This window comes from Peromyscus maniculatus, chromosome 1, assembly GCF_049852395.1.
Source record: "Peromyscus maniculatus bairdii isolate BWxNUB_F1_BW_parent chromosome 1, HU_Pman_BW_mat_3.1, whole genome shotgun sequence".
Taxonomy (NCBI): domain Eukaryota; kingdom Metazoa; phylum Chordata; class Mammalia; order Rodentia; family Cricetidae; genus Peromyscus; species Peromyscus maniculatus.
The window spans coordinates 55,267,132-55,286,885 of record NC_134852.1 but is presented as its reverse complement, the minus strand read 5'-3'; the positions used below and the strand labels follow the sequence as shown (position 1 = coordinate 55,286,885).

The following is a 19,754-nucleotide window of genomic DNA, read 5'->3' as shown; positions in this document are numbered from 1 at the left end:
CTCGACATGGACGGTCCTTTGCCGAAGAATTGCCAGCCAGACATCCTTTCAGGAGTCCCCATACCTGCTTTAGGTCCGCGGTCTGCCCAGGTCTAGTTGCAGTGGTTTCTACAGTAAGTGTGAGGGACCAGGGTGTGATGTGAATCTTGCCACTTCTTTTCGAGTTTTCTCGTGTTCTTTTAAATGTTCTGCTTTTTGAGTCAATTTTATTCTCTTTATGTACATGCACGCACCTACACAGGGTCTACACTGTAGCTCAGGTGAGCCTGTGACTCCCTGTGCATCCCACCCAAGCTTGCCTCCCTTAGACCCATCCCCCTGGCTGCAGATACAGGGGTCAGCCACCATGCTGGGCTTATCTTGTATATTTTTAAATATAGCCACAATTTATAAATGGCGAGACACAAGTGTACATTTTTAATAAAATAACGGAAAGTACGTACGTTGGCTGAAAAACCTTATCACTGATAAAGGGTGGCGAGACTGAGTTTAGGGACTACTTATTCTTTCCCTGTGTCCAGGTGGGCCTGGCAGTCTTATAGCCCAGACTGTCCTGGGCTCCCGCTCCTGCTCCACACGGGGCCTGTGGATTTCTCTGCATCGCATTGCTATCTCTTTCTTGTTCCTCCAGACCCTCCTCATTCTCTAGCTTCCTTTCTTACCCAGAAGTTCACCTTAAATGGCATCTATCCCATCACCAGAGACAGTTCCAAGCCCCAGCTTGAATGGGCTCCTCCCGGGATGTTCTCTGCAGGACTTAGGCTCTCTCGGCCTCTGCTGTTTTCTGCTGTGCTTGTCTGGCGTCCGTGTTGAGTCTTCCATGGCCACGCCTTTAAAGCAGCTCTCGCCCGCTGACTGCGTTTTGAGCTGTTTTGGCATTTCTCTCTCAGGTATCATTTATCTGTAGACACATACCTACACTTTTTAGATGACATTAATATACCTATTTTTTAATCACTGTAATACATAATTCTTTACTCCAAGGGAAATGTTCATTTGTTAACTCCGTGATCCGATCTCCTTGTATTTGACAGTGAGCTTCAGCTTGGGGCACATGTCTGTCTGCTGCACACTGATGAGGGGTGTGTGTGTGTGTGTGTGTGTGTAGATTACTTTCTTTTACTCTAGGTAACATAAGGTCACAGTTTAAGTGTTAAATGCAGCTAGAGTCCTGAGTTTTGTATGGCCTTCTGGGAGGGCCTGCTGGTGGGAAGATCTGTGAAGCACACAGAGCAGGGCACTGCCTCCTTGCACGTGGACATCATTATTATAGACACCATCAGACTCGGGGTCAGAAGGTAGACATCCTTTAAAAAAAGATTTTATTGTATGTGTGTGCGCTCATGTGTATGTGTGAGTGCTATGTAGTGCGGGTGCCTCTAGAGGTCAGAAGAGAGCATTAGATCATTTGGAGCTGGTTGTGAAGTCACCTGATGTGGGTGCTAGGAACCAAGTGCTCTTAACTGAGACACCGGGCCATCTCTGCCTGCCCCATTGGTTTAAGCCTTGATCCTATCACCCGCTGTTTGGATTCAATTAATTTCTTTGACTTCTCAGGTCATTTAATTACCTCGGTAATCTAAGTCCGAGTCACGAGGCGTCATTGGGCTAGTGTTTTAGGACAGTGCTTTCTCCCTAGAAGGCTGCCCACACTGTCTCTTTAACAGAGGAGCCCACTCCTTCCCTTGTGAACCCTTTGATGTAGTGTTTTTAGTAAAAACAGACTCAAAGGAGGGTGTACTAAGCTTAGGTTTGAGGCTGTTGGGTTGGCCTGCTTTCTGCCTTGTCTCTTCTAGAATGTCTGTGGCTTCCCCAGAGAGTATAAAGATTAATTAGTTAATGTTTGTAAAGTGCTTTAAGGTGGAAAGTGCTATGTAAGTGCAATGGTTGAATTGCCATTGGAGATGTAATAATGATGGCACCATAGTCTGGCAGTCTTGCCTGTTTCAGACATCAATAATCAATAGCAGAAAGTTCTAAGATGTTTTACTTGATTTGAAAGGAAGGATTCAGTGTGCCGTTATGATAACACAGTTCTTTCTGTGGTCCTGCAGATAGCTGTTTGCTGCTGCTTCTCAGCTGAGGAATGCTGGGGTCCTTTAGGAAGCAATAGTTGGGCTTGGGGCAGGGAGATGGCTCCGTCAGTAAGGTGCTTGCTATGAGAGCATGAGGACCTGAGTTTGATCCCCATGCCAAAAAGCCAGGCACGGTGGTGTGTGCCTGTAATTCCAGTGCTTGAGAGCCAGAGATCGGAGGATACTTGGGACTTGCTGGCTAGCCAGTCTAGCCAAACTGGCAAGCCCCGGGTTTAGTGGGAGACTCTGACTCAAAAAAATAAGGTAGAGAGCAACTGAGGAAGATACTGGATGTGCCTACACACACACACACACACACACACACACACACACACACACACACACACACACACACTGGTCATCTTCAGGACTTTCCTGCTAAGGCAGTCTGATTATAAATTCTGACCAGCTTAGATAGAGGGGCAGCTGGCCAACTGGGCACAGACTATTTCCAGTCTAATGCACGTAAGTGAGGGAGGAGGATTTCATGATTCTGCAGTGACTGGAACCATAACGGATGCAACCTGCTGGACCACTTGAAGAGGTGCAGCATCTGTGTGCCCCTGACCAGGCCACCTCTCTGAGCTTACTTTTCTTAACTGTTAGATGGCAGCATGATAGTTAGGGGACACAAAGGTGCTCGTGAGTTTCATCTTTTCTGGTAAAGTTGCGGGTTCAGGAAAGGGTTCTTAGGACCAACAGTGTATGTCTAGACTGAGTGGAGCTGTAAGTGCCAGGTTACAAAGGGCAGCTGGAGTGGTGGTTCACTGGGTTAGGAAACTGTAGGTAGCTGCAGCAAAAGGAATATCACATGGATACACAGGGACCAGTGCTCCCAGTGCCCCATTCCCAAATGCATAGTGTTCCCATACCCTGTGGGCTGTGCAGGCTTGGTTCCTGTCTTAGTTCGTGTTCTGTTGTTGCAAAGAGACACCATGACCATGGCAACTCTTATAAAGGAAAGCGTTTAAATGGGGTGCTTACAGTTCAGAGGTTTAGTAGACTCATTGTCATCATGGTGGGAAACATGCACACAAGCAGATATGGTGCTGGAGAAGTTGCTGATAGTTCTACATTTGGATCAGCAAGGAGCAGGAAGAGAGAGACACTGGGCCTGGTTTAAGCATCTGAAACCTCAAAGCCTGCCTCCACTGACACACTTCTTCCAACAAGGCCACACCTACTCCAACAAGGCCACAACTCCTAATAGTGCCATTCCCTGGTGACCAAGCATTCAAGTACAGGAGCCTATGAGGGCCATTCCTATTCGAACCACCACAGTCCCCATCCTAGGAAGCCTGGAAGTCGTATTTCTGTGTCTGTGCCTTAGTGTCTGCCAGCAGGCTGAACCTAAGAACGTACCCCTGCAGAGCCCCATATGTCTCCGCTCTCCTGACATTTCTGCCATCATCTCGGGCTGTTTCTTAGCTGACACTGGAAGCCATATGTTTCGTGTGGGGCCAGATGAAGCTTTGATACCAAACACAGTAACTTTGTCTTGGATTTAATATGCATTACGTGGTGTTTTGTTTCTTAAGCAGAGTTTTTCTTTGTTAAAATAAACACAGATAAAGAATTTATATGGCGCACATGGTTATGCATATTTATTGCAGAGAATCTGTTAATAATCTATGCCTCGTCGGATTTTGCAATTCTGTTGGAATAACAAAGGCAGCACTTGGTACAACTGAATGAATTTGGTGCGATCTCTCTTATCTGGGGAACGAAAGGCCGTTGCTCCTTTTCCAAACCCCATTTCCTCCTGTCATCTGCCCCACTGGCTGGCTTCCCGCACGGTGCTGGGGAACGGAGTGCATTTCTGCCTCCAAATGGCTCTACAATTTTCTCCTCTCCTCCCTCCCTTCCAGCACACAGATACGCTTGCCTTGGACTGTCAGGATTGCTCCTTTGGGTAAGGCAGGAGTCCTTCTGTTACCAGGAGGAACAAACAGGAAACCAGCGTTGACTTAGGGGGAAAGCTCTAAGAGATTTGAGGAATGGGAAGCTTCAGTCAGGATACAAGGCCCCTGGATTGGGTAGGAGGGAGGAGAGTTGAGACCAGGCATCTGGGCAAAGCAGAAAGAGGGGGTGGTGGGTCTGGCAGAGAGTGGGTGGGCCACCAGCATGGCTGGCATTTACCCATGGAGTCATCTCTATGCAAGAGTCTCATAGGCTTGAGACTCTCCTCTGATTCTGGCTCTGCTCCTCTCGACTTGTTTGTTCTTGGGGGAGTCCTTTAGCTTCTTCGAACCTCAATTTCCACTTACGTGAACAGATGAAGATTCAAGGTTTCCTTCTTTTCTTAAAAGAAAAAAAAATCTGTATGTATGTGTGCACGCACGTGTGCACATGCACACACATGCATGTTTGTGAGAGTGTGGGCCCATGTGTGCCATGGTTACAGGACAGTCTCGGGTGGCCTTCCCCTTCTCCCTGGTTTGAGACAGTCTCTTGTTTACTGCTGTGTGTGCCAGGCTGCCTGGCCTGTAGGCTTCCGAGCACTCTCCAGCCTTGCCTCCCATGTCTCCTTAGGAATGCTGGGATGGCAGGTGTGAACTACCTCATCTGATTCTACATAGGTTCTGGGGATCTGAACTCAGGTCCTCATACTCATGAGGAGTCTGAGCCATCCCCTCAGCCCAGTGCTCATGTTCTTTATTGGAACATAATGAAATAAACATTCGCAATTTTACTAGTAACCCATTGCTTACCCTTGAGAACATATATGGAGAATGTAGCGTTCATTCAAATCATGTTTATTTGCAGAAACTGGCAAGGTGTTTACCTGGGGCCGAGCAGACTATGGCCAGCTAGGGAGGAGGTTGGAGTCTCCTGAAGAAGGCCAGAAACCTGGCAAGCAAGACTCATCATTCGTCTTCTGGAGGCCACAGAGCAGTGTGCCTGCACCTGTGCATTGCCTGACAGGAGCAGCCAAGGTCAGTGGAGACTTCCCACAGAGGCTTTCCCACAGTGTGGTGCTTTCCTCGTCTGACAGTGAGGTGTTTCCTGAGGGCCTACTATGCACCAGGTGTTACGATCTGTTCACATAGGAATCTGAAGGGGTCCTTCCTCACAAGAACCTAGTTTAATGTGGTAGAAAAGTTGGGTTTTGGTTTCCTAGGTGTCCATCACCATAATGCAGACGGTGTAACTCATTTAGGGAGGTTCAGAGTCCAGTATTCCAGGTCTACTGGCAGGAGAACTTAAATTTAATTGGAGGGATTGGCTTGGATTTGAGGATGGCGTGGGTTTGAGTATGCCCTGAGGGATGGATGGGACTCGAGAAGCATTTGGAAGAGAGAGGAGGACTTTTAGGGACATAACAGCTTGAACAGAGCCATATGGGGTGGGATGTGAGGAAAACATATGGGGGCTGCTAACAGTTCAATTGGCTAGGGCTTGGAGCCCTGAGGAGGTAATATCAGAGTTGGAGAGTGGCTGAAACCCAACCTAGGAGGCCTTAAATATGAGCTAAATATTCTGCACCTGTGTTTATATTTCCCAGTGAAGAAAACATTGTAGTCCACTTGCTTAATCAAGCCACTTTGGTTCTCTGGAATGTCCTGAAGTTCTCCATTTAAGGCAGGAATCTTAATTTCTCCAGGGTGTATGTTTCTGTCACTAAATTTTACTTCACTGGTGTCTTTTTGTTGGTTTGTTTTCCAACATAATGTTTTTATTGAATATTTGGGAATTTCACATCATGCACCCCAATCATTCACATCCTAGTCCTCCCAGGTCTGCCCCCACCCCTGCGACTCCTACCCCACCCCTGCGACCAACACCCCCCACACACACACACTCGCATGCACGACTCCCCACCTCCAAAAGAAAGAGAAACAATAGCAACAACAAAGAACAAATGCAATTTGTGTTTCCCATATACTCAACCAGAGCATGGTCAGACTCCCAGCGGCCAGCCCCTTAAAGGAATCTGAGTTCAAAACTGAGTCCTAGGGGATTTAGAAGAATGGACATTAAGAACTGTGTCTCTGAACTAGAGTTAGTTTAATGGAATTCAGTCTTCATTCAGAGTCTATCAGAAAAATTAATAAACTAGTAAGACTTCTGTAATTAGCACGAGGCTAATTACAACCCTCTCTACACCTGGAGGGCTTCCCCTCCCCAGGGCCACCTGGCTACCTCCTTCTGGGTTTGTGGGATGGTTCTGTTTATTCTTCACATCCTACCCGTCAGTCTCCTGAGGCCTTCCTGGGTGCAAGCTTGAGGCTTTCCTTTTCTTTCTTCGTCTCCCTTGACTGATAAATAGCACCATAAAGACAGTATGTACACAGCAATAATAGTAATCCCACTTTCAGTCTCCACCCTAATAAAGTGCATTATTTTTGTAGGTGCACAAGTTCATACCTGTAAAAGGTCATAGAGCTAGTATTTGAGATTCCAGTCTTTGTTTACTCCAAATGCTGTTTGGTTTCCTCTTGGTCTTAGAATGATTATTTAAAACAACTACAGAGAGCCAGTGAGATGGCTCTGTATGTAAAGAAGCCTGCCACCAAGCCCTGCTGACCTGAGTTTGATCCCCGAAACCCACATAGTGGAAGGAGAGAACTGACTCCTCAAGTTGTGCTCCGACCTCCATTCATGGGCTCTGACGTACAGGTGACCACACACATGCACACAATGAATAAACCTTCACAAAAGTTTTTTTAAAGGCTATCTAACATTACTGACTAGAAGGTTCTGAGACTTTGTAAACCATTGTTTAGACAAGTAATTTCCTTTTTTATTTTATTTATTTGTTCGCATCATTACCATTGAACTGTGCTGTAAAAGGTGCTTGAACTGCTTCCTTAAGACAGACTCTTGGGGGTGAAGTTCCAGGGCAACAGTCTTGAGCATCTCTGTGATGTCTACTGGACTTCTCTAGGTTCTGCTTGGCTGTGAGTGAGAGAATGGAGCGTTTACTCTCTTCTGCATAGTACGTTCAGGTGCAGAGGACCTGGTGCATAGTGTGAGAGTCTTTAGCATTCCTTGGCCTTCTTGTGTCGGTTGAAATTTGGGGTGGCACAGTGGCAAAGGCACTGGAGCCTCATCCATTCCTCTGTCTCTGTGCTGTTGGCAAGATGCAGGTCATAGTCCCTAAGGGGGACCTTACACAATACCCAGGGTGTTGGTGAGGATAGCATGCATAGTTCTTGGCAAGCAGCGGGGATTTAGTTACCTTCTCTTCTGCAAGAGGCATCCCATGACCTGTGGTGGCCCAGTCTGCTGCTGCAGACACTGACAGAATAACATGGCTCTTGTGACCCCGATAGGACTTGACTGGGTACAGGTACTGAGGTTGAACCTAGGGCCTTGTTGTACTTGTATGTGCTAGGCAGGTGGTCTACCACTGAGCTATATCGCCAGTCCTTTTTTTTTTTTCTACTTTTTATTTTGAGATAGTTTCTCACTAAATTGTCTGGACAGGCCTTGAACTCATGATTCTCCTGCCTTGGCCTCTTAAAGAGCTGAGATTATAGGCCTGCGCCACCAGACCCAACAGGTGTGACTTTCAGGAGCAAGATAAGGGATGGGCCTGAATCCTTGCCCCCTTAACAGCTTCATTTGGAGTTCTCTTCTCTGCTCCAGGCTCTGGGGCTGATGTGCATCCTCAGGCCTCTGTGCAGGTTCAGGCTATCACGTTTGTAAACTGGGTTTGTGTTGTCTCCTGTCCATGCCTACATCTGGCTTCTTTAGCGTCTGTTTGCCAGAGGCCCAGGGAGAGTGAGGCTTCTAGGCTGGTAGAGGCTGGTAGGTTTGGGGCAGATTTGCCTTAGAGAAGACAAAAGCCATACGAAGCTAGATGGTCAGGGACTTGGATGGGGTGGGGATGTAGGGACATTTGGAGAGGCATGAGCATCCTGGGGTAAGCTGACAATTCCTGACCTTAAGGGACCTAACTGTGCCACACACAGCTGACCACTGCCTTTAGTTTCCATAAATTACTTTTCATGTCCAAAGGGTAAGAGGAAAGGAGTGAGTTGTCTGTGCTGAGGCCTCATAGGACACCTGCAGAGAAGGATCTAGAACAAGAGCCCAGTCCGGAGGGGAAGCATGGGCAGGTGGAGCTGAACTACAGGATAACCTTCTTTTCTACATCTTCATAATGAGTCTGCACATGCTAGTCAAAGCTTTATGAATAAGGAGTGCAAGGCCCAGGATGCGGTCTTAAAAGTAGAGCGGGACTCAAGGTGCCAGCGACACTTGCATCCCTTCTCTTTATGTGAAGCACATCCTTTTAACATGAGCCCTTTCCTGGATGGAAGTTTCTGAGGTCTGGGTGGCAGAGCCTCTAATACCCTGAAGTCTAGATTCTTTGATTCTGAGCGATGTCTCCTCTGGGGATGTAGTTTACTTGAGATTACAGTCTGGGTGGACTTCCTTTAACATGGTGAGGTTGCGTGTCTCCCGCACTATCCGTTTTTACATTCTGGTTCTCTCTAGCCTCCTTTGGGCAACTCCAGGGTTGCACAGTGATCAGGACTCACCTCCATGCACACATCAGCACAGTGCATGAGCGACTTTGTTTGCTTGAGACTGAGTACACATCACAGCGGCCTTTTGCTTCCTAAGCCCCAAGTGGGATGTTGCACATTTCCCATGGGCACTGGCTCTGACTTGCACCCCAAGGTGGAACCCTGTATTTCACAGTTGGGGAGAAGTACTTGGGCTCACTTAGCAGGTGCATAGGGGTCCTCAGCCGCTGGAGTTGATAGCCTGACTTGGCTTTGGGGACCCGGGGTAAGAACCAGACTGTGGCTTAGTGTCGGGTCTTACTCTGTCCTCCCTGACTGTGAATTTGGGTAAGTTCTTTTCCTCCTGTGGTCTTAGTTTCCCAGGATGTGGGTTGGTCCAAATGATTCTGACAGGTTTTGTAGATCTAAGAGTCTCTTTCATCTCTTTCTCTTATTTCTTGGCTGTGATACTCCTGAAGCTCATGATGACTTTGGCTTCTGGGGCTCCTGAGTTTTGAAGCCCAAGTCACTAATCCCAAGCTGCAGCTCGACCCTGACAGACCTGAGGATGCTAGTTCCGCTAGCTCTGGGCTGCAGAGCCATGCTGCCTTGCTTTGTCTCTTTGGCCTCTCCCGTTGTTTCTGGTCCGGTTGGACTGAAGGACCCAAGCTGGTGCTCTGATGCCCGGTCAGCCTTCAGAGGGCGCCGGCTCTGTCCTGTTCGGTGCCGTCTCTCTCTGCGTGCTCTACCCAGGGCTTGCAGCTCTGCTTTGGCTTCTATGCCTGTGGTTTGTTGTTACGCCCTGTGCAAACTCAGGGACCCTGCCCTTCTGGGGTCCTGGTTAGCGCCACCTACGTTCGTGCGTGCGTGCGTGCGTGCGTGCGTGCATGCATGCATGCTACCTTTCCCACTCACCTGGGTCTCGCTGACATTTACCTCTTTCTGTCCTTTCCCTCATCCACTCCATAAGCACTGGCGTTCAGAGAACTTCCCAGTACCCGAGTAAACACGGCACTGTGCGGAGTGAAGTGTCTTGTAGAGACGGGCAAGGAAGCGGTGAAGACAGGATGGTTAGTGCTGAGGACACTAGCAAAAAGGGGCTGTTGTTTGACCCAGGTTCTCCAAACCAGGTTGGTGTGTGGCAGACACACGGCATGCCAGCCGAGTGAGTGTGAACTAAAGCTGCCGTGCCTCCCCGTGCCTGAACACAAGTCTGCTTCGTACCTGCCTGTCTGGCCCGTCCCACTCCCTGGCCCAGTAGCAGAGACGAAGCACATTCATACCTTGACTCATTTGATCCCAGTATGGTGCTGCGACCTAGGCCTCAAGGGGAATGATTATTTCCATTTACAGCCAAGGACACTGGGGCCCGAAGAGGCCTGCTAGGACGTAGGAGAGGACCCAAGACAAATGACCTGATTGCCAAGATGTCTGAGGGCTTGCCTGGGCTCAGCCCGCAGTCACAGCCCTGAGTCATGTTCCTGGTTTAAATTCTGCCCACGTTTGTTTGAGGAGCACCAAATCCCAGCACACATGCACATGTGTTCACACACCACCACGGGAGCAGGAGCCGTGGAATTAAACAAGGGCTGGGGCAGAGATCGGGTCGCTCTGAAGCTCAGCTACCGCCGCCGCCGCCGGCTCTCGTTTCGCTGCAGGCCAAAAGCTGCAGCGGATCAACCTGTGCACAGGGTCGACGTGGAATCTGTCAGAGCGGGTGGGAAAGGAGCTATTTTTAGATTGCCGAGTCACTCACTCAGCTGTGTTAGCTGAGGGTTGAGCCTGTCCCCTACGCTTTCCACCGGGTTATTTCTGAAGGAGAAATACCGCTGGAATGCTGTGTAAAACCCATTAATGAACCTGGAAGTTTCCAGGGCGCCTTTGTCCTGCAGCTCTCCCAGAAGGCTGCCTTTCCTGAATGACCTTCCTCCTTTCCTATATTTAATGCATTTCTAATTTTAAGTTTGTGTCAAGACCGTGGGACTTCAGTGCCCTAAATAACACAGAAATCTACCACCAGCAATCAGCTGAGTCCGGAGGGCTCTGACAGAATTGAACACAACCTGGAAAAAAGCATCCCCGAGTGGCTCTCTGGCAGGAACCCCTACACATCAGTGCTGTTGCCAGAGGAACCTGAGATTTTAGACTCCAGGGACCTGGCAGCCCTAAATCTTTCCCGGAGCAGGGCCTTTAGTGCCCTCTCCAAGGCTATAACAACCAGCAACCAAAGCACGTTCTTCTGGGGATTAGAAACCAGCACATAGGTGCTGTAGCATTGCGGGAAAGAGAGAGAGAGAGAGAGCAAACTACCTAACAGCAGCTCTGCCCATGGGAACATGCAGGAGAGCCTCCGAACAGTGCAGCCATGCTGGAGGGAGAGACTAGGAAAGGAGGCAGCTGACGCAGCTGCCTGCTCCTTTTCCGTTAGCATCTTGCTCTTTTCACCAGAGTGTGAGGTCTCGGAGTGCAAAGGCCTTGTCTTTCATGTTGAAAGTTGCAGTCTCAGTATCTAGACCGGTCCCTGGTACCTTTGAGGTGCTTGGTGGATGTCCCAGTTTCCTTCCTGTTGCTGGGATAAAACGCTCTGGCCAAAAGCAATTTTGGGGCCGGGGGAGGAAAGGGTCTATTTCATCTTACACTTTCAGGTCACCGTCTATCACTGCGGGGACCTGAAGGCAGGAATATTTGCTATTCCACAGGGTTATCTCCTACCAGGGAACTCCCTCACAAGAAAGGTACCGCAGAAACTCTGGAGGATTGCAACTTGCTGACTCATACAGGCTCACGCTCTGCCTGCTCCTTTACATAGGAGGACCACATGCCCAGAGATGGACTGGGCCCTTCTCCATCTATTCATAATCAAGGCAATCCCTCACAGACACATCCACAGGCCAGTCTGATTTAGGCAGTTCCTTATTCATAGCTTTCGTCTCTCCTGACTCCAGGCTGTGTCAAGCTGACAGTCAAAGCTAACTGGAGCAATGGGTGATTGAATAGACTGAAGATGCATGAATCAGAGGCGTGTGCCCCTCTTTCCCTCTCCTTTCCTCTAGGCTGTGCTCTTCAGCCTCAGAAAGGTAGGAAAGCATTTTTCCTATTTTGAGGCATTTGGTCATCCAGTAGCCTGCAGAGGCGGCACAGAGAGCCTTTGACATCTGGGGCTTCCGGTGAAGAAGCTCATGCTTGGCACTTCATGCTCACACCCGTTCCCCTTTGCAGATGCTTTATTTAACATGCCTGTCTCTGAACACCGTATGAGCAGGTGGAGTGCAGGGGAGTGGAGCAGTTCCTGTCCCGGGAGCTTGTGAGTGACTAGCAGGGTCAAGTTCACTGTTGGACACGCAGAACATGACAAAGGCTGTAGAGAGCCTGAGGGTGAAAATATGACTGTCCTGCGCTGTCCGTGTCCACGGAGACCTTCTCTTTCCTGACATTTCAGTCCCTGTGGTTTTGTTGGATGCTGCAGGGTTGGGGTGGGGTTGGTGCCTGGAAAGGCTTCCTGAATTGGAAGTCTTGACGTTAAATTAGTTCTCAGGGGAGCTAATGTAAGTAGCAGGGGAATCTTGGCAAGGACTTGTATTTGAAGGCAAGCAGAGGAAGAGCAGCAGCCAGACAGACTGAGTATTGACAGGAGAGAGGAGAGTGTCACAGCAGTGTCCCAGAAGCTGGGAGGTCAGAGAGGTTGGTATGGAGAAAAAGGCCACTGGCTTTGGTGATGGTGAGGGGACCAGGAACATGGCAACTGGTGAGTGATGGTAGGTGGGGGGTTAGGCGTCAGGTGTGTGTGCCCCTGGCAGAGATGAAGTAGCGAATGGGGATAGGAACAGACTCAGCATCCTGACAGGAAGCCAGGCTTGCATCAGTTAGCACAGGGAAGCCAAGATGTGCCAGAAGGCCGAAGCAAAGGTGTGAGAGGGAGAGCAAGCTTGTGTGCAGCGGTGTATGAGGGAGGGGAAGTCAGACCCTGGCCACCATGGGAATGAGAGTAAGGATCACTGTGAAGGGGTTAGTTCCTGGAAGGAGCAGGGATCTTCTTTCAGCCTAGGAGTAGAACACGAGAGGATCCAGAGTCAGAGGTTTTGAGACAGAGGCAAGAATGCCTCTGGTAAACTGTATCCTCTGAGATCCCACTGTATGTTTACTTACTTCAAAATATTTATCATGTCCTACTGGATCATGTACAGTTCAAGGCACTGAGAACTCACAGATAAAAGATGAAGTTGGTGCCAGTTCTACAATGCAGTATTTACTAATAATATAGTAACTAATATGTGGATCCTTAAATTAAACTTGGAGTTCTTTGAGGAAAGGCAAGGCCTTGTTTATCTTTATAGAAATAATTAGGGCCAGTCTGGGAACAATGTATGTAGTTAGTAGATATGTGCCAACAAGAGTGGGAGCTTATGGTGGGTGGGTGGCTTAGATCTTCCTGGTTAGATCAAGCACCAAATTGCCTACTGGAGTGAGGAGCTCACGGCAGGAGCTGAAGCCACCAGAAGGATCCACTGGCTGACCTTGCCCTATAGTGGGTTCATCTAGCACCGTCTAGCGGCTCTCTGGGGATGAGAGGTCCAAGCCACCATTGTTAGTGCTGAATGGTGGCAAGACCATGGCTTGGGGAGGCATTAGAGCTGGGGAAACTGAAGTCCTGAGAGAACTCACTCTCCTTCCCAGTCACAAAAGAGTTGGTAGACTGGGGGCTTGAATGTGGCTTTCAGACACCACCTCCCTTTCTACTCATTCTTGTCCTGTTCCTCAACAGCTTCATCTCTGGCTAGCTTTGTGTTTACTGGGTGGTAGGTAGACCTAGTGGCCCTCTCCCTAGTGGCTGGGGAGAGCATCTTCTGAGGAAGGGAGCTAGGACAAGGATGGTCTCGGCAAGGACTGCACCATTAACTCATGATTATAGCAAAGCATTGCACTGGCCGGAGTTGGAGGTGGGGGCTGACACACAGTATCTTGAATGTGGAACGAGATCTAGGTTGGACTTCCTGCTCCATAACTGTCAGTTACATAGCTTGGTGTCTATCCAAGTCTTTCTCGGCCTTAGTTTTCTCATCTGCAAAGTAACCTTGCCCATAGGATTTTTGGAAAGATGCAAATGAAAAAGGTCAGGGCATGTGTCCACTGCAAAGAACTGTGCAAGAGGGCCATTATTAGGTCAAAGCCACTGTGTGTTTCAGAGATAGGTTTTGCTAAGTAGGAGTCAGAGCTGCCCTTTTGTCTTAATCGCTTGAAATCGTAGGCGCAATCCTATATCTCATGGCGAATGCTTCCTAAAATAAGAGCCCATCAAAGCCATGGAGCCTTGATACTCAGCAATCCACAGTCAGTTTCCACCCAGGTCCAGACAGTGTGACTTCCTGGTGAGGGAGCCAAGGCATCAGTATCCATACCCAGGGTGTCTGGCTTGCTTTCTCAGCAGCAGAGGAAACTTGTCAGCACTGATGCAAAGCCTCTGCGACCTCGTTTGTCCCCAGTAGACTCTGCAGAAATGTGACTGGCCCAGGCCTCGCCCAGGGTCACCCTGGAGCTGACCAGTCATCTTTTCTTGCATTTGACCTTGAAAACTGGCCTCTCCCAGGGGAAGAGTAAATCTTATAGAAGTTTAGGATGGCAATAAGGCAGGGAGGGTTTGAAGGAGGCAGCCTTTAGTAAGAGGAAGGCTGGATGGGCTGTGCAAGAGTTGGCTGGCCAAGGGCCAAAGCTACTTGTGCCTCTCAGTGTTTCTCTGGCTTGGACCCCCACCGTCATCTGCCTCACTGTGGTGACAGTGCTCCAGTTGGTAACCCATTGTCTCTAGTCTGTCCCCACCCAACTGTCCCCACCTTGTTGCCAAAGTGAAGACTGAAAATAAAAATTTGTCCATGTTCTTGTTTTGTTTGTCTTTAATATCCTTAGGAAAGAGAGGAAACATGGTTGGAGCTGCCCCTTGGTGGTAGAGGACTTGCCCAAGGCTCTGTATTTCATCCTTAGCAATGAAAACAAGAAAGAAATTAACAGAACTCAAAACACCCCCAAATGTAAAAAACCCCAAACCCTTCATCCAAAGAAAAGACCAACAAACAATCCAAATCCAGACACAAAAACTTCAGGTTTCTCTAAGGAACACTGACTGGATGCCTGCTTTAAGGAAGACTTGGAGAATATGGAAGAGAGAGAGAGTCCTGGCTCCTGCTTCGAGAGGTGCCGAGCACAGCCCACCACCTCGGCCAGAAGCAGGGTCTCGGGATTGTGGTGGGTCTTGCTCACTACTGTGCCCCCATCCTCTTGCTTACTGCTCTGCACACAGGAGCGCTCAGCTGACAGTTACAGGGATGTCCTTGATTTCCCGTGGTTCCCATCCTGGGGGAAGTTCAGAATCTCCGGTGGCATGACATAAGAAGCACCCTGCCAAAGCATCCAGCTTCTCTTCTGCCCGGAATGTCGTTTCATTCACAGCAAACTGGAGAGGGCGCCATGACATTCGGTGTCTGGGTCTTTCTTTCCCTTTCCATGGCTGCTTGGATGACTCTTCCAGTTCTCTATGTTTATCTTTGCACCTTGTCGTCCACTGGACGCACATCTCTTGCTCCCTAGTGAGTTCTGTTGTCTGCTTGGTGGTCTTACTCACTTTTCTTGGCATCATTGAGCTGGTATCCATGCAGTCCTTTCCCACGCCTTGTCTCTTGTCTCTGGTCCTTTTTTAGAGTTTGGATCTAGAATTGGTTCAAATTTAGAGCTAGTATCTTAGTTCTAGCCTGTGACGAACCTTAACTTCTCTGTTGCCCTTTCCAAATACCTTTTCCTGTTACGGCACCCCAATCCATGAGAGTAGGCCTCTCCAACTGTTTCGTTGCACCAAATCCCTAACCAAAGCAGTGTCCGGAGTCTGCCAGTCCATTGCCCAGGGCTTGCTGGGCTGCTGTTTGGAGCCTTATTCTGAAGGACTGGTTATTCAATATCAGGCTGTCAGCATGGCTCTGGTGGTTGCTTCCTGCCTGGAGCTTCCAACGTGAAGGCCTTTCCATCAGTGAAACTCTCTCTTCTTGGCACTGGCCTGATCAAGTCTCTCTGCACCAGGCTTTGGGGTACTTTTTACTGGATGGCCACCTTAGGAGCCAGCCCTCCATATACTTTTCTTCCCAACATGTTGTTCACCTCCTGTTCTTGCCACTGCTTTGCAGTGTCCTGAGTATTAGGTGAGGCCTGAGTGAGCCCTCAATGGGCAGCTAAAGCAAAAAGGCTGCTCTCATCACTTTAAAGGAAGCAAAGCCAGACCCTACCTCTTCCTTCCTTTTTTCCTTCTTTTTTTTTTTTTTTTTTGAGACAGGGTCTCCCTACCTATCCTTGGCTGTCCTAAACTCACCATGTAGACCAGCCTGGCCTTGAACTCATAGAGATCCACCTGCTTCTGCCTTTAGAGTGCTGGGATTAAAGGGGTGCACCACCATGCCAGGCCAGGCCCTTGTGCAGTCGTCAGAACCCCAAGGCCCTGAGTCAGTTGAATGGACCAATGAGCAGAGACCAGAAGGGGAGGGTTAAAATTTGCCTGGTTGCATAATTCCATTCCATGCTGCAGTGGCTCTCTGTGGACACTGTCAGTGCTGATGGCCGTCTCCTGCAGCTGCGGACTGCTGCTTGGGAGAAAGCCTTCTTAGTGGGCATCTGTGGTCATCTGAGTGGGGGACTGGGAGTAGGGTACGGCCACGGGTAGCAGGAGTGGAAGCAATCAGAGATACCTTAGCAGACAAACAGCTGCTCTAGCAGTTGATCACAGAGCCTCTGGCTATTCAGAGGGACCAGATGTTTGGGGTGGGGGGAGTGTGGACCACAGGTGCAGGGAGGCCATGTAGGGACATCGTCTATGGACCGCATTAGGAAACCCAGCTGGCCTGGAAAGGTTGCTCATGGCTGCTGAGCAAAATGTGTTGCCATAGCAAGCACAATGAGATTGAGTGAGGAACGTTTTTTTTTTTTTTTTTTTTTTTTTTTTTTTTAACCAAGGAAAGTTGAGGTGGTCGTTATGAGCATCTTCTCCACGGCTGTGCTTCCTTGAGGTCCTTGCTGACTACCAGTGTGGAACACACACAGTGGCTTGAGTGAGGAAGGACAGGATAGGGAGAGCACTTAAGAATCTTGATACTGTGGAGGTAATGCGGCTCAGCTGGTGTGCATGAGTGAGCCCTGGTTCTGATCTCCAGCACCTCATAAACCAGATGTGGTGGTGTATGCCTGTCATCCTAGCACTTGGTAAGTGGATATGGGAGGAGGATCGTGGGTTCAAGGTCATCCTTGGCTATGTAGTGAGTTTGAGGCTACCCTGGGATACTTGAAAGCCTGTCTCAAAAAAGAAATACCCCCCAAAATACCCAAAAATGTTTATACTCTGGCTTGATCCTTGGGCAGTCTATATTTGTCAAATAAATACAATGACATGTTCTGGGTTTACTGCCCCAGGTTGTTGTCAGAATACGCCACGAATGTAAGAGTGTTTTATAAACCATGAAGCAATAAGCAAATATTCAAGTGTACATTTTGTTAGTCGATTGCCTCAGGTTTTCAGGGAACCTTAATTTCTCGTGGCTCTCTGGGAAATACAATTAGCTATCTCAGAGCTGGAGTTGGATGTGGATCACTCCCATGGCTCTTGTGTTCTTCCTCAGTCATTCATACTCGGATGCCCAGGGGGCATTGGTTACGTAAGGAACTTGGAGTTGGCATGAATCGTGAGAACACAGAGCCCTAACATTTTCCAAAGGAGCTGGGACTTGTGGAGCAAAGCCCTTTCAGGGCGAGGACGGACATAGGCTGAGCTTGGTGTGCCTTTCTAGGCCGGGTAGAGAGACAGCTGTGAAACATTGCTGTCTCAGCTCCAACATCTGGACGGTTGCAGAGGAGCTGGGGCCCAGCACGGCCCCGCCTCCCCGACTGATGTCCACTGTAGGTCTGAGCAGAGCCATCTTAGGCTCTCCTCTTCCCCGGAGACACCACAGCAGAGCTGGGACAGCAAGGGCGAGTCGGAGACTCGGGAGCTTCTGCATGGTCTTGTTGCTGGGAGAAAACTCCCTGACAAGAGCGGCCCAAGAGAGAGAGGGCTTCTTTGGGGTCACAGTTCCAGAAGAGATACAGCGCATCACGGTAGGGACATGGCAGCCAGAGCCCCAGGCTGGCCTGTCACACTGCATCGTGGATCCAGGAGCCGAGGGAAAAAGGAAATAAGGCCAACCTATGAAGCCTCCAAGCCTGGCCTCAACGAGCTGCTTCCTCTAGCAAAGCTCCACCTCCTGAAAGTTCCACGGCCTTGCCCTCAGCACCATCCGCTCAGCTGGGCACCAGGTGCTGAACCGCATGCGCTTATGGAGGCCACTTCACTTTGTAACCACAGCATTTTAGGAAACAGGCATTTGAGGTCACAGTGAATTGACGGAACTCTCCGCTCACTTAGAGCATGCCTCTCCTATTACTGTCTCATTGTGTTGTATCATCTGTCTATCTCATGCACGGTGGCCTTCTGGGGAAGTATATGGATCCACAGAGTGAGTGGTCACCATATTTTATGGATGTCATACCCGTGAGGCAGGAGGTCGGGGCTCAGTCACACAGTAAGCACTCAGAGAAGCCTTGGAGACCTCAGAACCCTCTGTCGGAAGCAGGCCCGGATGAGTCTGTCTTGGGGTAGCCGTGTGAGGTGCTGACGGAACTGTCATCTATTAGTTCAGGCTCCTCAGGTAGACTCAGCATGAGCGTCATAGAAATGCAAACATCTTTTCCATTCCTCAGACACCTACTGAGGTATGAGAGCACACGGACACATACGTGATACATTTCCCTTTGCACATCTCAAGGTGGAGTTGCTGCTGCTGCCGCTGCTGCATGCGATTGTGAGAGCTCTTCCGCCCTTACTGCTGTACAGTGTGTTCCTCAGTCTGCTCCCCTGGCACTCTTTACCAAGCTGTTCCTTCCTATACTTACCGGCTCTGTGACGATGATGCTTGTGGTGGCCCCAGTCTTCCCAGTCCGGGTTTGTGGTGTGGTGTAAAGAGCAATGTGTTTGCTATTAATACAGCAGGTAGCATTGACCGTGGCTGGCGGGTTCCCCTGCTGAGTACTTTCTAGATGCCACCATCTCTTCAGTCCTCACGACAGTTATGGCAGAGTTGGGATACTTGTTCCGTACTTTGCAGACAGGGAGAGTGAGAGTCAGAGATGGTGGCTAGTGAGTGACAGAGCTGCTCTTACAAGCCATATCTTGCTGCAAAGCCAGGATTATTGAATTCCAGGCTTCCCCTCTGAACTCTGATGCCAACTCTCTCGGTGGGGCGTTTCCGTTCCCTTGGCTGTGGTTTCCTCAATCTGTAACAGTAAGCAATACTAAGAAGCAGTAGCAGTTCTTCCTGAATTCCTCACCTGATACTGTTCTGCTTTGGTCAGAGCTCATGACGTCCTAGAGACTAGTTCCTTTTCAACTCTGAGATAGTTTGGTTTGGTTTGGTTTCAATGGGTCATGCTAAGTATTTATTTTGCAGTAGCAACCCAGTCAGGCAGCTGTAGGAGCACAGGGTATAAAATACTGCCATCAGTGCTGTCCAGTACAGCTGTCTGTGGTCACCTGTATCCATTCTGCATAGTAGCTGAGACCCTGTGTGTCTGATGAGAATGTGCAGTGTGGTTAGAATGTGACCCATGCAGTGGATTTCTAATTTTAAGTGATTTCAGTGTCAGGAGCCACATGAGGCTGGTAGCTATCATATTGGAGTGTGCACACATAGACATATAAGCCAAATAGAATGTAGATTCTTCTGTTCCAGTCCTGTTTCTTTCTCCTGTGTTCCCACCAAGGCTTCTGATTCCTATAGTAGCAGATGTTTTACTGAATTTCTGTTGCTCTTTCAGCTTCCAGCACACCCAAGCATACATTATTATATATTTTTTTTCTGACTGTGCTGCATATAAAAAGGTTGGGTAGAGTTGTGTGCACCTCTCAGGTAAGGAAACTGAGATGCACAGACGTTACATCTAGGAGGGGATTCAAGGAGAGCCTTCCTGCATGAGTAAGTGACTTCTCAAAGCCATTTTTGGAGCAGTAAAACCAGGACTGGAAACTGCCATATTCTGATGTTCAGCCAGCGTTTCCTCTGCTTTTGCTGCCACCGATGTGCCAAGCCTTGAACAGAGCGGCTGCTCATTTGGATGATTCTTTTAATGTTAGGCAGAGAGTTTTTTCTTCTTACTGTAAACC

At 49.0% G+C, this 19,754-nt stretch overlaps 1 protein-coding gene across 1 annotated transcript in view; it reads left to right on the top strand.

Annotated features, from left to right (window-relative positions):
- The window catches only part of Sergef (secretion regulating guanine nucleotide exchange factor), a 210,201-nt gene that overhangs the window by 45,881 nt on the left and 144,566 nt on the right, over nt 1-19,754 (top strand). Inside the window, 1 exon segment of the mRNA XM_006993559.4 lies at nt 4,842-5,011. Coding sequence (XP_006993621.2) covers nt 4,842-5,011 — 170 coding nt within the window.